Source organism: Monodelphis domestica, chromosome 5, assembly GCF_027887165.1.
Source record: "Monodelphis domestica isolate mMonDom1 chromosome 5, mMonDom1.pri, whole genome shotgun sequence".
Lineage (NCBI taxonomy): Eukaryota > Metazoa > Chordata > Mammalia > Didelphimorphia > Didelphidae > Monodelphis > Monodelphis domestica.
In genome coordinates, this window is record NC_077231.1 from 113,047,073 (window position 1) to 113,061,410 (window position 14,338).

Here is a 14,338-nt window from a genome sequence, read left to right on the forward strand (position 1 = left end):
TCACTTAACTCCCATTGCCTAGCCCTTACCATTCTTCTGTATTGATTCCAAGATGGAAGGTAAGGGTTAAAAAGAAAAAAAGTTTTGATTTGCATTTCACTAATCAGCATTTTTCATGACTATATATAGCTTTGATTTCTTCCTCCAAAAACCACCTTTTCACACCTTTTGACTATCAATTGAGGAAAGGCTCGTAATTTATTTGACAAAGTTCTCTATATATTTTAGATATGAGACCTCTATCTCAGAAACTGGCTATCAAACGTTTTTCCATTTTCTACTTTCTTTCTAACTCTGGCTATATTCGTTTTATTTGTACAAACCCTTTAAATTTAATGTAAATCAAAATTATCCATTTTACATCTCACAATGGATGTTCTCTCCCATTTACACATAAATTCCTTTCCTATTCATAAACCTGATAATGTTCTATGCTCCTCTAATTTGTTTATGGTATCTCCCTTTATGTCTAGGTCCTGTATCCATTTTGAACTTATCTTGGTAAATGGTGTAAGACACTGATCTATACAGTTTCTACCAAACTGCTCTCTTCTATCTCTCTCTTATTTCTCTCATATCTCTCTTCTCTCTCATATCTAATTTCTCTTACCTTTCTCTCTCATCTCTTTTATTTCTCTTATCTTTATCTCTTATCTCTCTTCCTATCTCTTATCACTAATTTCTCATCTCTCTTATCTTTCTTATCTCTCTTTCTCATCTCTATCTTTCTTATTTCTCTTCTCTCTTATCTCTATAGTCGTTAGTTTGCTTTATGTCTATTCTTTATCACTGATCTACCTATTTCTTAGCTAGTATCATATAGTTATAGTATCATGTTTTGTACTTTTTTCTGATACAATTATTTTGATAGTTTTTCTTATATTAAGCAACTGCTTTATACTACAGTTTAAAATCTAACACTTCTAGACTTCCTTCCTTTACATTTTTTTTCATATTCCTTTGATATTCTTGGCCTTCTGTTCTTCCAAATGAATTATTTTTTCTAGTTCAATAAAATAATTTTTGATAATATAATAGGGATAGCATTTAGTAAGTAAATCAATTTAGATAGGACTGGCATTTTAATTATATTGGTTCTGCCCACCCATGAATAATTAATGCTTCTTCCATTTTAAAATCTGATTCTATTTCTGTAAAGGTATTTTATAATTATATTCATGTAGTTCCTGGGTTTGTTTCAACAGGTATACTCTCAGGTTGGGTTTTTTTTTCTGTCTTTGGTTATTTTAAATGAGGTATTTCTAACTCTTCTTGTAGGTCTTTGTTAGTGACATGAAAATGATGATTTTATGTGAATTTATTTTATACCCTGCTACTCTGCTAAAATTGTTTCAACTAATTTTTAATTGAATCTCTAGAATTTTCCACATCTCATCATTTCATCTATAAAAATAGTTTTATTACCTCTTTGCCCATTCTTATTCTTCCAATTTCTTTTTCTTCTTTTATTGCTAGTGCTAGAACTTCTTATACAATATTAAATAATACTGGTGATAATGGGCATCCTTGCTTCACACTGCTGATCTTACTAGGAAGGCTTCTAGCTTATCCCCATGGCAAATAATACTTCCTGGTGGTTTTAGGTTTATCATTTTAAGAAAAAAAAAACACATATTTTCCAGTGTTTTTAATATGAATGAATGTTGTAGTTTGTCAAAATCCTTTTCTGAATCCACTGATATAATCATGTTATTTTGTACTTTTTTTTCTGATACAATTATTTTGATAGTTTTTCTTATATTAAGCAACATTTGCATTCCTAGTATAAATCCAATTTGGTCATATATGCAATATTTGTGATATTGTAGTCTCCTAGCTAGTATTTTATTTAGGATTTTTGCATCCATATCCATTGATGAAATTAGTCTATACTTTTCTCTCTCTGTTTTTTTGTTCTTCCTGGGTTAGGTATTAATACCATATTTGTTTCATAAAAGGAGTCTGGTAAAACTTTTTGTCTATTATTTAAAATAATTTATTTAATATGCACTTTACTTTGATGGAGTTAAATACTGCCTTAAGAGACTGACAATCTATCCTGCTAGTAAAGCTGTGGAGTTTTTGTTTTTCATTTAGTAGCTGCTGAATTTCCCCATTGTATTTCATCAAACCAATCCTTTTATTTGTGAGTATTCTGTTCTAAATGAAAAACTGCAGTATTCTAAAACAGATTTCTGAAAGCTGCCCACTCTTTTTCTGTTCCACTGTTGCCAACCATGTGTTGCCTCAGCTTTCCTTCCATGTCAGCAATGAACTGTTTATGCACTAGATAGAACTCTAATCTACTGGCATTAGGTTTTCTGGTAGTCATCTTGCCTTAGGGTCACTATTTTTTTTTTATTTGAATGTTCAACTTGGAAAGGATAAGTCTAAGATTGGTCCAGTACTTTGCACCACCCATTGCCTTTGTCATTCTTACAGCCTGTCTATCTCTTCTTCTTACAATGACAGTCAATTAAACTGCAATGTTTGCTTCAAGAATGCATCCATGAAATCATAGTGTTTAGGTAAATGGAAGACAGTGCAGGTGATGAGGTCATGAGACATAAGTCTTAAGTAAGGTATCACTGCTGTTTCCAACTCCTGTCATTTCTGTGTAAAATCACATAGAAAGAGCAGCTGGGTGGCTCTCTGTCATATCTGTTTAAAATCACATAGAAAGGGCAGCTGGGTTGCTCAGTGGATTGAGATCCAGGCCTGGAGACAGGAGGTCCTGGGTTCAAATCTGGCCTCAGATACTTCCTAACTATGTGACTGGACAAGTCACTTAACCCCCACTACATATCTCTTACAGCTCTTCTGTGTTGGATCCAATACATAGTATTGATTCTAAGGCAGGAGGTAAGAGTTTTTTTTTTAATCCCGTAGAATTATAAGCTTGTCCTCTTTGGGAACATAGTTGATGTGAATTTCCAGGTCTTCATAAAATTTTCTTTGACTTCATCAGGGTTTGTCATGGTGAAAACATATGTAATGATGATGGTAGCACAGCACCTATTGTTCATTCTTTTCAGGAAGCATATAAGCTTATTGACTATATTAGATGCAATTTTGAAACCTATTCCAGTTTCATGGTGCTCCTTATTACAGTGACCACTCTGGTATCCAGCTCCAATTGTGGTTAAGCTGGTCTTCTTTTGTCAGTCTTTCTTCATTTAGGGCTGCCATATGGATGTAGTGCTTGCTGAATTCTCTTGCAATAAAATTTCAAATATCTTGGATTTCATGTTGTCCATAAGCGTGTGCATATTCCAAGTATGAATGGTGAGTAGAATCATATTTTAAAAGTTTTTGTGCATTTTTTTGTGTTTTAACTGCAAGGTAGAATCCCTTCCTGGTAAGGTTAGGTGAAGCAGATCGCATCAAACAGACAATTTTTAGGGAACCTTTTGAAGTAGGGTAAAATTAATAAATAATGCAATAGTAAAACAGTAAGCAACTGAGTGCCAGAAAATCAATATTACTTTCAAGAAATACTCAAACTGTCACTGGGTCTCACCTTGGTTATATGCTCCTCTTCTAGATCTTCATTATCCTCTTCATGTACTCTAAATAATAAGAGGGAAAAACATAGACACTTTTTGGGTGAAATGTTCTTTCCTCAATAAAATCCATATAAGCCTGCATGGACTAAGGAGCAGGGCCTGAGGAACAAAATGTAGGTGCAACTCTACTTCAGAAGATAATCAAAGTCAGCTGGCTGAGTATCATTAGGTGAAAGGTGGTAAAAATACATTTTATGACACAGAGGACCCATCAGGGGAACAATTCTCTTCTAATTAAGAAGCATGCCCAGGTAGACAAACTTTGTCCTTTTTACTACTTAGATTAACTTCTCACCAGGGCATTGAAAAATAAAAGGAAAAAAATTGAAGAGAAGATAGTGTGACACTTTGAGAAAAATTATAAGACATACTAATGATTCAAATCCTAAGCTAGAAATTGGAATACTAAGGTTCAAACCTCTGAACTTTTGAGAATAAAAAACATTCCTACTCACTGCTTTAGTTTTCCTACCCAACAAGGAAATGAAAACTCTCTTTATTAACTCAGTAAAAAATACCATATTTTTGGTCACTGAAGAAAAATGTCTGCCACAAGTAGTGGTGTTACTATATAGAATCAATATTGGACTTAGGAGTCATAAATCCTGGTTCTGGAAATTACTAGTCATCATGTGACTATGAACAAGTCACTTGCCTTCACTTTGCTGCAGTTTCCTCATCTCTAAAACGGGAATAATACTTCTACTAACCTCATGAGAGTTGTTATAAGGAAAGTACTTAGTGTAACCTATAAAACACTATATAAGTATGAGCTATTAAGAAAAAATTATTTTTATAATCCTCTAGACAGGAATTGAACAAATAACAGAATGAAAAAAATCACCTTTATTAACCTCAGAGCAATAATAGTTCAAAGCTAGTGAAAAAGTAGCCATTTGTAAAACTGTTGTCATAGACAATAATGAACTATTATTCTGTTTTACCCAACAGCCTGGGATTCAAACCATACATCAGGATCTACAAACATTTATTAAGCACCAACCACTGTACAAAACCAGCCCCTGCTCTCCAGGACTTTGCATGGCAGCCATATGAAGAACAAACTGGAGTGGGGAGACTTGAGGCAGGGAGTCCACTCTAAGACTGCTGCAGTAGTATAAACTGATAGCTCTGTAAGTAAAAGGGGGAAGTATGGGGGAGATTTTGGAGGAACTTAAAATATGCAGCAATTAACTGAAAATAGCAGGGAACAAGATGATTGGAGTCCCTTTGACAGTGATAATAAATTCAGTTTGGGCATGTGAAATTTGAGATACCAATGGTACTTTAAGTTCAACATCTCTAACAGGTAATTGGTGATACAGGAAAGAGATTATATCTGGACAGAAAGATCTGGGAATCCTCTCCAAAGAGAGGGTAACTGAACCAATGAAGCTAAAGAGATCACCAAATGAGAGAGAATAAAGAGGAAAAGTCTTGGGGGACATCCAATTAGTGGACATTCCAAGAGTAGAGAGCCAACAAAAGATATTCATTAGAGAAAATGGAGAACTAAGAGGGAGCAAAACTGTGAAAACAAAAAGAGAGGTCTCAAAGGCTTAAGAGAAGTCAAGAAGAGGCCATTAGAATTGGAGAGAATCATTTCAGTTGAATAAAGTCAGAAGTCATTTTGCAAAGGATTCAGAAATAAGAGAAGAAGTGGAAGGTGCTGTTTTCCCTCAATTTCTCAAGAAATTCATTTAAGAGGAAAGATCTAAAACAAAAGCTAAAAAGCACAAGAGAATTTAGTGAAAGTTTTTTTTAAGACTAAAGGAAACTTGGACATGTTTGTAGACACGGCAATAACCAACATTTAGGGAGAATAAAGATTAGTAAGCATGGGAATAATAGAGGGGGCCCTCTGCTGATGAAGATAGGAGGGGCTGAGATCAAGAGTATGTGTAAAGGGACTGACAGCAAGCAGAAGGGTCACTTCCTTTTCAGAGACTGCAGTGAAGACATAGTAAGTGATAATGTCACAGGTGTGAACTTTAGATTACTCCACCCTAATTAGTCTAACAAAATCAGGACCATCTACACCCATACTTAAGGATTAAGTATTTAGGAGGATGGCCTATGACAGACATGACAAATGGCAAATCAGAAACAACTGACAGACCCCTGGGCTGTCCTAAGTCAAGCCTAAAATATCATTGATACATGTGGAATGCAGGAAAGTGATGTAAAACCATCTATATATTTCGCATGACTTCCTCTCTCGGGCCTCTTTGACAGCAGAGAGGTGGCTGGCAGCAGCTGGCTGAGTGTGTCGACATCTTGGCATGGCGGCTGCTATCGTCTGGTTTTTAGCGGTGAGTTTTCCTTGATACCATACTGGAGGAAGCCTAGTAACCTAGTTCAGCGCGGCATCTTCTCTGAGGAGGGAGAAATCCTATGCCCTCTCCCTCTTTCTTCTCCTTGATTTCTTCCCTATATATTGATTAAACCACCATATATTTCCAAACTGACTTGGGTATTTTTATTTGGGATATCCCCTGGCAACCAAAAATTAAATTTAGATTAGGTCATGACCTTAAATTATCCTTACACAGGGAAGGAAGATAAAGAAACGAAGAAGGAATAAGTGAAGTTTTTAAGTGAAGTATGAAGTGAGGTCCTCAACAGAAAGAGAATTGAGGAAGAAGTAGCATGGGAGGCTTGAGGAGGGAAAAGAACTTTGAAAAGGTCACTGTGGTAACATTAGAAGTTGAATGTGTAAAAGAATAAAGAGAAAATTTCATATTATGAAAACCAAGTCCTCAGAAATGTACCAGTCCCTCTCTAAATATAAGGATGGCAGGCACTACCTAAACTAATCAGCAGGATTAATGGTTCTTGCCTGGGTCTTGAGGAGCATTTTGTTTCTCTAATATTTGGATTCTTCATTCAAGTTCTTCATTTGGAACCCAGGAGGCTTTCGAGAGGGATGTTAGATCTAAAGGTAATGAGATATCATTTGTATAAAACATAATCCATGTATACCCCCACTGATGATTCAGAGGAGTATGGGAGTTGAAACCCAGGGCTGGAGGTCAGAAGTCCCTATTTTGGGATCAAAAATTCAAGACTTGAGGGCAGGTCACCTGTTTTCTCATTTATCAAATGGAATAATAATAATTCATTTCTAGAGATGCTGAGAAGATATATTCATTAATAACCCAAAGCAATCAAGAAATGAGGAGATACTAATAAGGAGATATTAGTGCTGCTCCTACATCTATACAAACTGGTTTCCTCTACTTTTGAGTTTAAGAAGAATCAGGGATAATGATTCAGACTACTTCCAATCCCTAATAAAAACATATTGGGTTTTCAGGTTTACAAACTTTCCCTGCAGCATCTCTCTGTAGTAGGTAGTACAAGTACTGTAACTCCCATTTAGTTTCATCTGGTAAACACTGATTAAGCACCTAGTACATGCAAGCACTATACAGTAGATGCTAAAGACACAAAGACAAAGCCCCCTCTTCTCCTAAAAAGAAACAAAAAACTGTCCCTCTACTCAATGAATTTACATTCTACTGATGGAATTTAATTTAATTTAATTTAATTAATTAATTAAATTTAAATTTAAGAATAAGATGAACACTAACAACTGGGGAATTATGAAAGTTTCCTCAAAGATGACAGTACGTAAGCAAGCCTCTAAAGAAAGTAAAGATTTCAAAAGATTTCAAGGGTAGAGCATGCTTCAGGAACAGGGAACAATAGGGAACAGTCTGTGCAAAAGCATAAAGGCAGGATATTGACCACTGAACTAGAGAACAAAAAGTAGGGCAATTTGGTTGGAACACAAAAGAATATGGAAAACAATGGGAAGTAATCCTTTAAACAAAGGTCAGAGTAAGTCTGAGAAGGGCTTTGAACACCAAGGTGAAGAATGTATATTTTATCTTAGAAGCAACAAGAAGCCCCTAAGCTTCTTCAGCAGGGAATGATGTGGCAAGGATTAGGCCTCAGGAAGATTATTTTGGCAGGTTTGGCAGATATGAATAAAGTATCCAGAGAGAGAGGTTAATCAATAGCATCAAATGCTACAGAAAGGCCAAAGTACTATGATAAAGATTCTTTGGGAACCTGAAGATACTTCAGGGGAGCCTCAAGCCTGCAGCATTTGGAGCACAAACAAACCAAGAGTAGAAGTCAGTAGAAACTTTAAATCAAAGGCAGAACCAAACAGCCTGACTACACCTTCTAAGAGCACATAAGAGGATAGAGACTAATAATGGAATCAATTCTAGAGTAAGGCCAAGAGTGTGGGTAAAAAAAAAAATGAAAATACTATGGGTGAAGAAATACTAGACGAAAAGAGTAACACTATAACTACAGGTAGAATTTCAGAGAAAAAATGAGATAGTCATAAAGACTATAAGCAAACCTAAAAAAAATTAAGAGATGAAAAAATGAAAGAAGAACTCTAAAGGAAAAAAAAACTAAGAAAAAAGAATCAATAGCTTAGGAAGGAAAGTAGAAACTCCAAATAGAAGATAACCTGGAGTCAACAAGAAAGTTTAGAATAAAGTCAAAAGATGGAAAAATAGAAAAAATACAATGTAGAATCTATTTTCAAAACCAAGAAAAGTTGAGAAGAAAGATTTTAAGAATTATTGGACAATTTGAAAACCATGACCAAAAGAAGAAAAATGTAAATCATTTTTCAAGAAATCATAAAAGAAAAATTCAACACCTATTAGAAGCAGAGGGCAAAATAAAAACAAAGAATCCACTGATCAATACCAGAAAGGCATGTCAAATTAAAAACATCCAGAATATAAAAACCAAAATCTAAAGCATTGAGGTAAAAAAAAAATAGTACAAGCATTGAGAAAAAGTTCAGGTACCAAGGAAGAAAAGTCATTATCACACAAGACTATAATGACAGCTATAATAAAGGAGAGAAAATCTTAACATGCAACATTACAAAATGTAAACAATAAACTTGACCTATGAGATTGAATATAATTTCTACAGAGAAAAAAATAATCCTTTAAGAGGTCAGAGTATTTCAAGCATTCCTGGCAAGACTAAAATTAAGCAGACAATAAACTACACACAACAGAAACCAAGAGTAACACAGAAAAGTAAATACGTTTCAGTTTTGGAAGGGACTAAAATGTGAGCCATTTGAAATTAAAGACTGCCTTGCTTTTTTATGTGCAGTGTTTCACATATGGAAAGCCATTCATAAATATTTTTTTATTCATCATTAGGGGAAAAGAGAAAAGTATCCCTTCATAGTGCCACTGTTTTCAAGGGCCAGAGAGGGAATTTAAAAAGGCTACCATAATTGGTCCAACCATTCTGGAGGGCAATTTGGAACTCTGACCAAAGGGCTTTAAAAGACTGCCTGTCCTTTGATCCAGCCATACTACTCCTGGGTTTGTGCCTCAAAGGGATAATAAGGAAAAATACTTATACAAAAATATTCATAGCCATACTCTCTGTGGTGGCAAAAAAATGGAAAATGGGGGGTGGGGTGTCCATGGATTGGAGAATAACTGAACAAATTGTGGTATCTATTGGTGATGGAATACTATTGTGCTTGAAAGGAATAATGAAGTGGAGGAATTCCATGTGAACTGGAATGACCTCTAGGAATTGATGCAGAGTGAGAGGAGCAGAACCAGGAGAACATTATACATAGAGACTGATACACTGTGGTACAATTGAACATAATGGACTTCTCTACTAGCAGTAATGCAATGACCCAGGACAATCCAGAGGAACTTATGAGAAAAAACACTATTCACATTCAGAGAAAGAACAATGGGAGTAGAAACACAGAAGGAAAACATAGTATCAATCACGTGGTTCTATGGGGATATGATTAGGGTTTTGACATTAAAGAATAGCAATTCTTTATAAATCTATATTAATCTATATATATAATATATGTTATTAAAATAATAATAATTTGTAGTAGAGCACTACTGCAAATATGAATAACATGGAAATAAGTTTTGAACAATGATACATTGCTTGTCAGCTCTAGGAGGGAGGAGGGAAGCAGGGAGGGAAAAATCATGAATCATATAACTATGGAAAAATATTCTAAATAAATTAATTTTTAAAAAAAGAAAGGCAATGGCATGAGAAGAAACTGCTTCAAGCACAAATTTCTACTCTTGATCATACTTCTTCCCTTTCACCACTTTTCTTCCTTATAAAGTCAAGGGCAGGCAAAACTGGAAAATGAGGGGATGCCCATCAATTGGGGAATGGCTGAACAAACTGTGGTATATGTTGGTGATGGAGTACTATTGTGCTAAAAGGAATAATAAAGTGGAGAAGTTCCATGGAGACTGGAACAACCTCCAGGAAGTGATGCAGAGCGAGAGGAGCAGAACCAGGGGAACATTGTACACAGAGACTAATACACTGTGGTATAATCGAACGTAATGGACTTCTCCATTAGTGGCGGTGTAATGTCCCTGAACAACTTACAGGGATCCAGGAGAAAAAAACACCATTCATAAGCAAAGGATAAACTATGGGAGTGGAAACACCGAGAAAAAGCAACTGCCTGAATACAGAGGTTGAGGGGACATGACAGAGGATAGACTCTAAATGAACACTCTAATGCAAATACTATCAACAAAGCAATGGGTTCAAATCAAGAAAACATCTAATGCCCAGTGGACTTACGCGTCGGCTATGGGGGGTGGGGGGGGGAGGAAAAGAAAATGATCTATGTCTTTAACGAATAATGCTTGGAAATGATCAAATAAAATATATTAAAAAAAAAATAAAGTCAAGGGCAGGAAGCAAAGACAGGTTAATAGAATAAATTGAAAGGAAATGCAATTTGATTTTCTTCTTTGAGGGAGCTCTAGTCCTACTAGGCCACTTGTCCTAGTAGAGAGCTGGATAAGGAACCATAAGACAAAGAAAGGTAAGGTGAGAGTTATAAGACCTGGAGCCCTGTGAGGGCCTAGTTCCCTGTGACAGGTTAATTTAAGATTAAGGATCTTACCCACTGGTTGTTTTTTTCTCCTCGTCACTCTCATACTCAGCTAGAATCAGCTCTTCTTCCCTGCCAAGTTCTTCCTCTGACTGCCCACTGCTTGCTGCTGCTAGCATCTCCTTGCTGAGGTGCAGTAGGCGTTCCATCTCTTCTTCTTCCTGTCTCTGCATCATAAGAATTAGGAGAAGGAATCCTGAAATGAAAGCCTGGCATTTGGGATTTGGTTTCATCTTTTTAGCTCTGGTTTTGCTTTTTAGCTTTTTTAAGTTCTATTCTGCCTCTAGTACGGCTGGGAATCAAAGTCAACACAAAATCTGTGTCCCTCTTAAATAAGTCACATTGTCCCACTATGATGACTCTATGTGGTCTCCAAAGGGAACATGTCAACCTACCTGTGCCACATACAGAGTAAAGAAGAGTAAAGAACTCTCTAGCAGGGACAAAGGAATCCAACTGTTCTAATGGCAAGTTTTAGTAACGAGTTGTCAAATGCTGATAGATTTCTATTGATTGACCACAAAAGAGCTTGCCTAGAGAAGGCAAACAGTCTCTTTCATGAGTACTTCATTCTAAACTGTCCAGCAATTCAAACAATGGGAAAGCAACTAAAGTCTGCCACTCCCACTTAACAAAATATATGGTTCCCACAAGCCACAAAGGCAACAACCTAGATTTAAGTCATTTCCAGAAACTAAACTCACCATTCTTTTGGCTGCATATCTTAAATGGGCATTGTGACGTATCTGCTGGAGACGCTCCTCTCGCTTCTTCCTCTTGACTTGTTCATCCTGAAAGATAAGAGAAGACTAAGAGAAGCTCCTGCAGAGCCTTACATTTGCCCTTTCTCTGTGAACTCGTTATTGTTATCTTCACAAGAGGCACTTTCTCTTCCAACATCTCTTCTGATATACATTGCTAGGCTTGCCATAGCTCTTCTCTGAACCTCTCAAATGGCTCCAGCTCTGCTACTTAGAACAAGAAGCACAAACATTTTCTCTTCCTAGAACATGTTCTCTTAATTGAATTACTCTTTAATTAAAGTTATGGCCAATGAGTCCTGCTGCCGAGGAAAATGGATAGGTCATGTCCCAGATGTCAAAATCTTGCCTAAAAAAAGACCATGAGACAACCAATCTAGAACTGACAGCAACAGAGCATTGTAATTAATGGCAGAGGAGGGGAAAGCTAAGAAGTATTATGAATTCAAAGTAGGATTAACTGAAACCTAGATCTTAAAAGCCTATAGATAAAACTGATGGAGTCAAAAGCTAAAGACTAAGATGAAGTCCTTTTCAGCCTAGAGTAATTCCATGCTAATAATATCTTCTCTTAATGTTTCTTACCATCTTCTTTCTTACTATCCCCAAATTTTTACCCTTAGTCTATCTATCATGTCCCTTTCTTCTTTCTTCTGAACAAACTGTGCAATCCAATCAGGCTCTCCAGAAGGTCTTAAGGCATCTGAGGCTCTCTGGCTAGTAGATGTGTGATTGGGAGATTCTTCCAAGTGATTTGGTGGAGCAATTCCCAAATCAAGAAGCCGGGCTTCTTCTTGCTGCTTCTTCTGCTCAAAGTCACGAAGCCAAGAAAGGGCACCACAAATGAGACTTAAGGATTTGCCCTAAAGGGAGAAAAATTAAATTTTAGGAAGAGACTTCAAAACCCCCTTTCCTCCTTTCTCCCTTTTAATGAAGTCTTCAAAGACCTAAAGGAAAGTTGTGTTTGTTTTTAAATCTAACGGGTAACAAAACATTTTTAGTAGCTTGTAAAGCCTACTCTTTCTTATATGCTTCCCAGCATCATAATGATGCTGATAAAATCATGAGAAATCTGGACAAAGATTCTCAATGATGTGATTAATTCAAATTCATGCTTGCCCAAACACTAAATTGTTTACCTGATGAGCCTGTGCTCAAGTTCACAGCTGTGAGAATGAAAAAAGAAACAGAAGCAAATAGCTTTGTCTAAGCTCAGACCACAAAAACCACTGAAAAGTATAGTTATCAAAATGGAGTGATATGTTGTCAGATAAGACATACACACTAATTGATAGTTCATGTTACAGCTCTTTCAATTCTTGTGTTGACTTCAGTAATCAAAAAGTGCAGATAAAAGAATCAAGCAATTCTTCCTCAAGATTCATTAGCCACATTCCCTCCCAGATCTCTTCTTTTAAGTTTGTACTTACAGTGCCAGTTGGACTCTCAAATATTCCAATCTTTCCAGCCTCCAAAACATGATACAGCTCTGTCATAAAGTCCTTCTGGATAGAGTAAGGAGTGTAGGGGAAAGGGAAATGTATGCCTCCTTCCTGGATTTGATCTGCCATATTCCTTAAAAAGATGCGTCATTAGTTGGAGTTAGCTCCCTGATAAATGAGAAAAAGGCAGGGATCTATAGAACAGGCCCTAAGAGCAACTTCCTTATAGACTATGTAACTCTCCTTACAATATAAAATTTTTGAAGTCTCAGGTCATACTTTGTAAAACCCATAAGGTGGCAAAACTTCAAACTAGGGTGGTGACTACATGAGCGGAGACAAATAGGCAGAAGAAATCTTGTGAAAGAAGCTACTGGCATTCTATAGATATCTACTAATAACCATGGTGATAAGATGTAGTTAAGGGAAGATCCCCAAAGAGAAGGCTCCAAGATGATCTCAATGCTACCCGAGTAACACCTACCTCAAAGGGTTGTTAGAAGAATTATATTAGCATAAAAGGGCTTCTAGATCACATGAGCATCATTGAGCCAACCGACAGACTCCAATTTTAAAGATTGGAAATTAATATGTAATAACTTAAGATATAGATATGTCAACTTAGAGCAGCAGGTCTCAATCTGTGGGTCGTGACCCCGGCGGGGGTCGAACAACCAAAACACAGGGGTCGCCTAAAGCCATCAGAAAATACCTATTTCCGATGGCTTTAGCCGCTGAGAAATCGCACTACTTTACAGCAAGATCTCAGAAAGAATGGGGACCCTGCTGCCCGCACATTGTACTAATATTAGTTACCTATCAGCAGCCCTCCCCCTATGAGGGGTGATGGATTTAACTCTGTTGCCTGGAGACCGGACTCAAACAGAGACCCAGAGAGAGCACCCAGGCGCTGGCTCCGGAGGGGTTAAGAACGAGTCCTGGAGCGGATAACGGAGCCGAGTAACCCCAGTAAAGTGAAGTCTCAGCTCGAGTTGGAAGAAGACGACAGGAAAAAGAAGGCAGCGTCGGCGGATCCCCTCGCCAGGCAGGACTTACCTCCCACCACAGCACTCAGGCTGCCTCCTGCTGGATTAATATTTCTCAACATATAATTAAATATTGTTTTTGTGATTAATCACTATGTTTAAATTATGTTTGATTTGTAGCAATGAGAATACATAATGCATATCAGGTATTTACATCCCGAATCATAACTGTAGCAAAATTACAGTTTTGAAGTAGCCACCAAAATAATTTTTTGGTTTGGGGTCACTGCAACATGAGGAACTGTATTGCAGGGTCATGGCATTAGAAAGGTTGAGAACCACTGACTCAGAGGCTTACAGTGTTTGTGCTATTCTGGGTTTTGAGTGAACTATCAAAGATCACTCTATATGTATGCAGAATGTGATGATTCATAATTTCTAATGCTTGATTTTTATACTAGGATATGTTTAAATTAGAAAAGAAAGATGCTGAATGAAGGCTTTTGGAAAATCCTTGTAGATACTTAATAGGTATTGAGGATAAATGTTTTAATTTATTGTCAACTAATTCCTATTTCAACAAGAAAAAGAACTATGCCCTGCCCTAAGTTGTGATTAGTGA

At 36.6% G+C, this 14,338-nt stretch overlaps 1 protein-coding gene across 5 annotated transcripts in view; it reads right to left on the bottom strand.

Moving 5' to 3' along the window:
• Window positions 1-14,338, bottom strand: part of DDX11 (DEAD/H-box helicase 11) — a 71,277-nt gene that overhangs the window by 42,958 nt on the left and 13,981 nt on the right. For 4 of the 5 annotated variants that reach the window (XM_007503776.3, XM_007503774.3, XM_016425956.2 and 1 more), the window contains exons 2-6: window positions 12,719-12,863; window positions 11,906-12,151; window positions 11,232-11,318; window positions 10,540-10,694; window positions 3,521-3,569 (exon numbers count right to left, since the gene is read on the bottom strand). In XM_007503776.3, the coding sequence (XP_007503838.2) occupies window positions 3,521-3,569; window positions 10,540-10,694; window positions 11,232-11,318; window positions 11,906-12,151; window positions 12,719-12,859 (678 nt within the window). In that variant the 5' untranslated portion in view covers window positions 12,860-12,863. Of the gene's footprint in view, window positions 1-3,520; window positions 3,570-10,539; window positions 10,695-11,231; window positions 11,319-11,905; window positions 12,152-12,718; window positions 12,899-14,338 lie in introns of all 5 variants that reach the window. The other variant, XM_056799108.1, reaches the window with a different exon arrangement.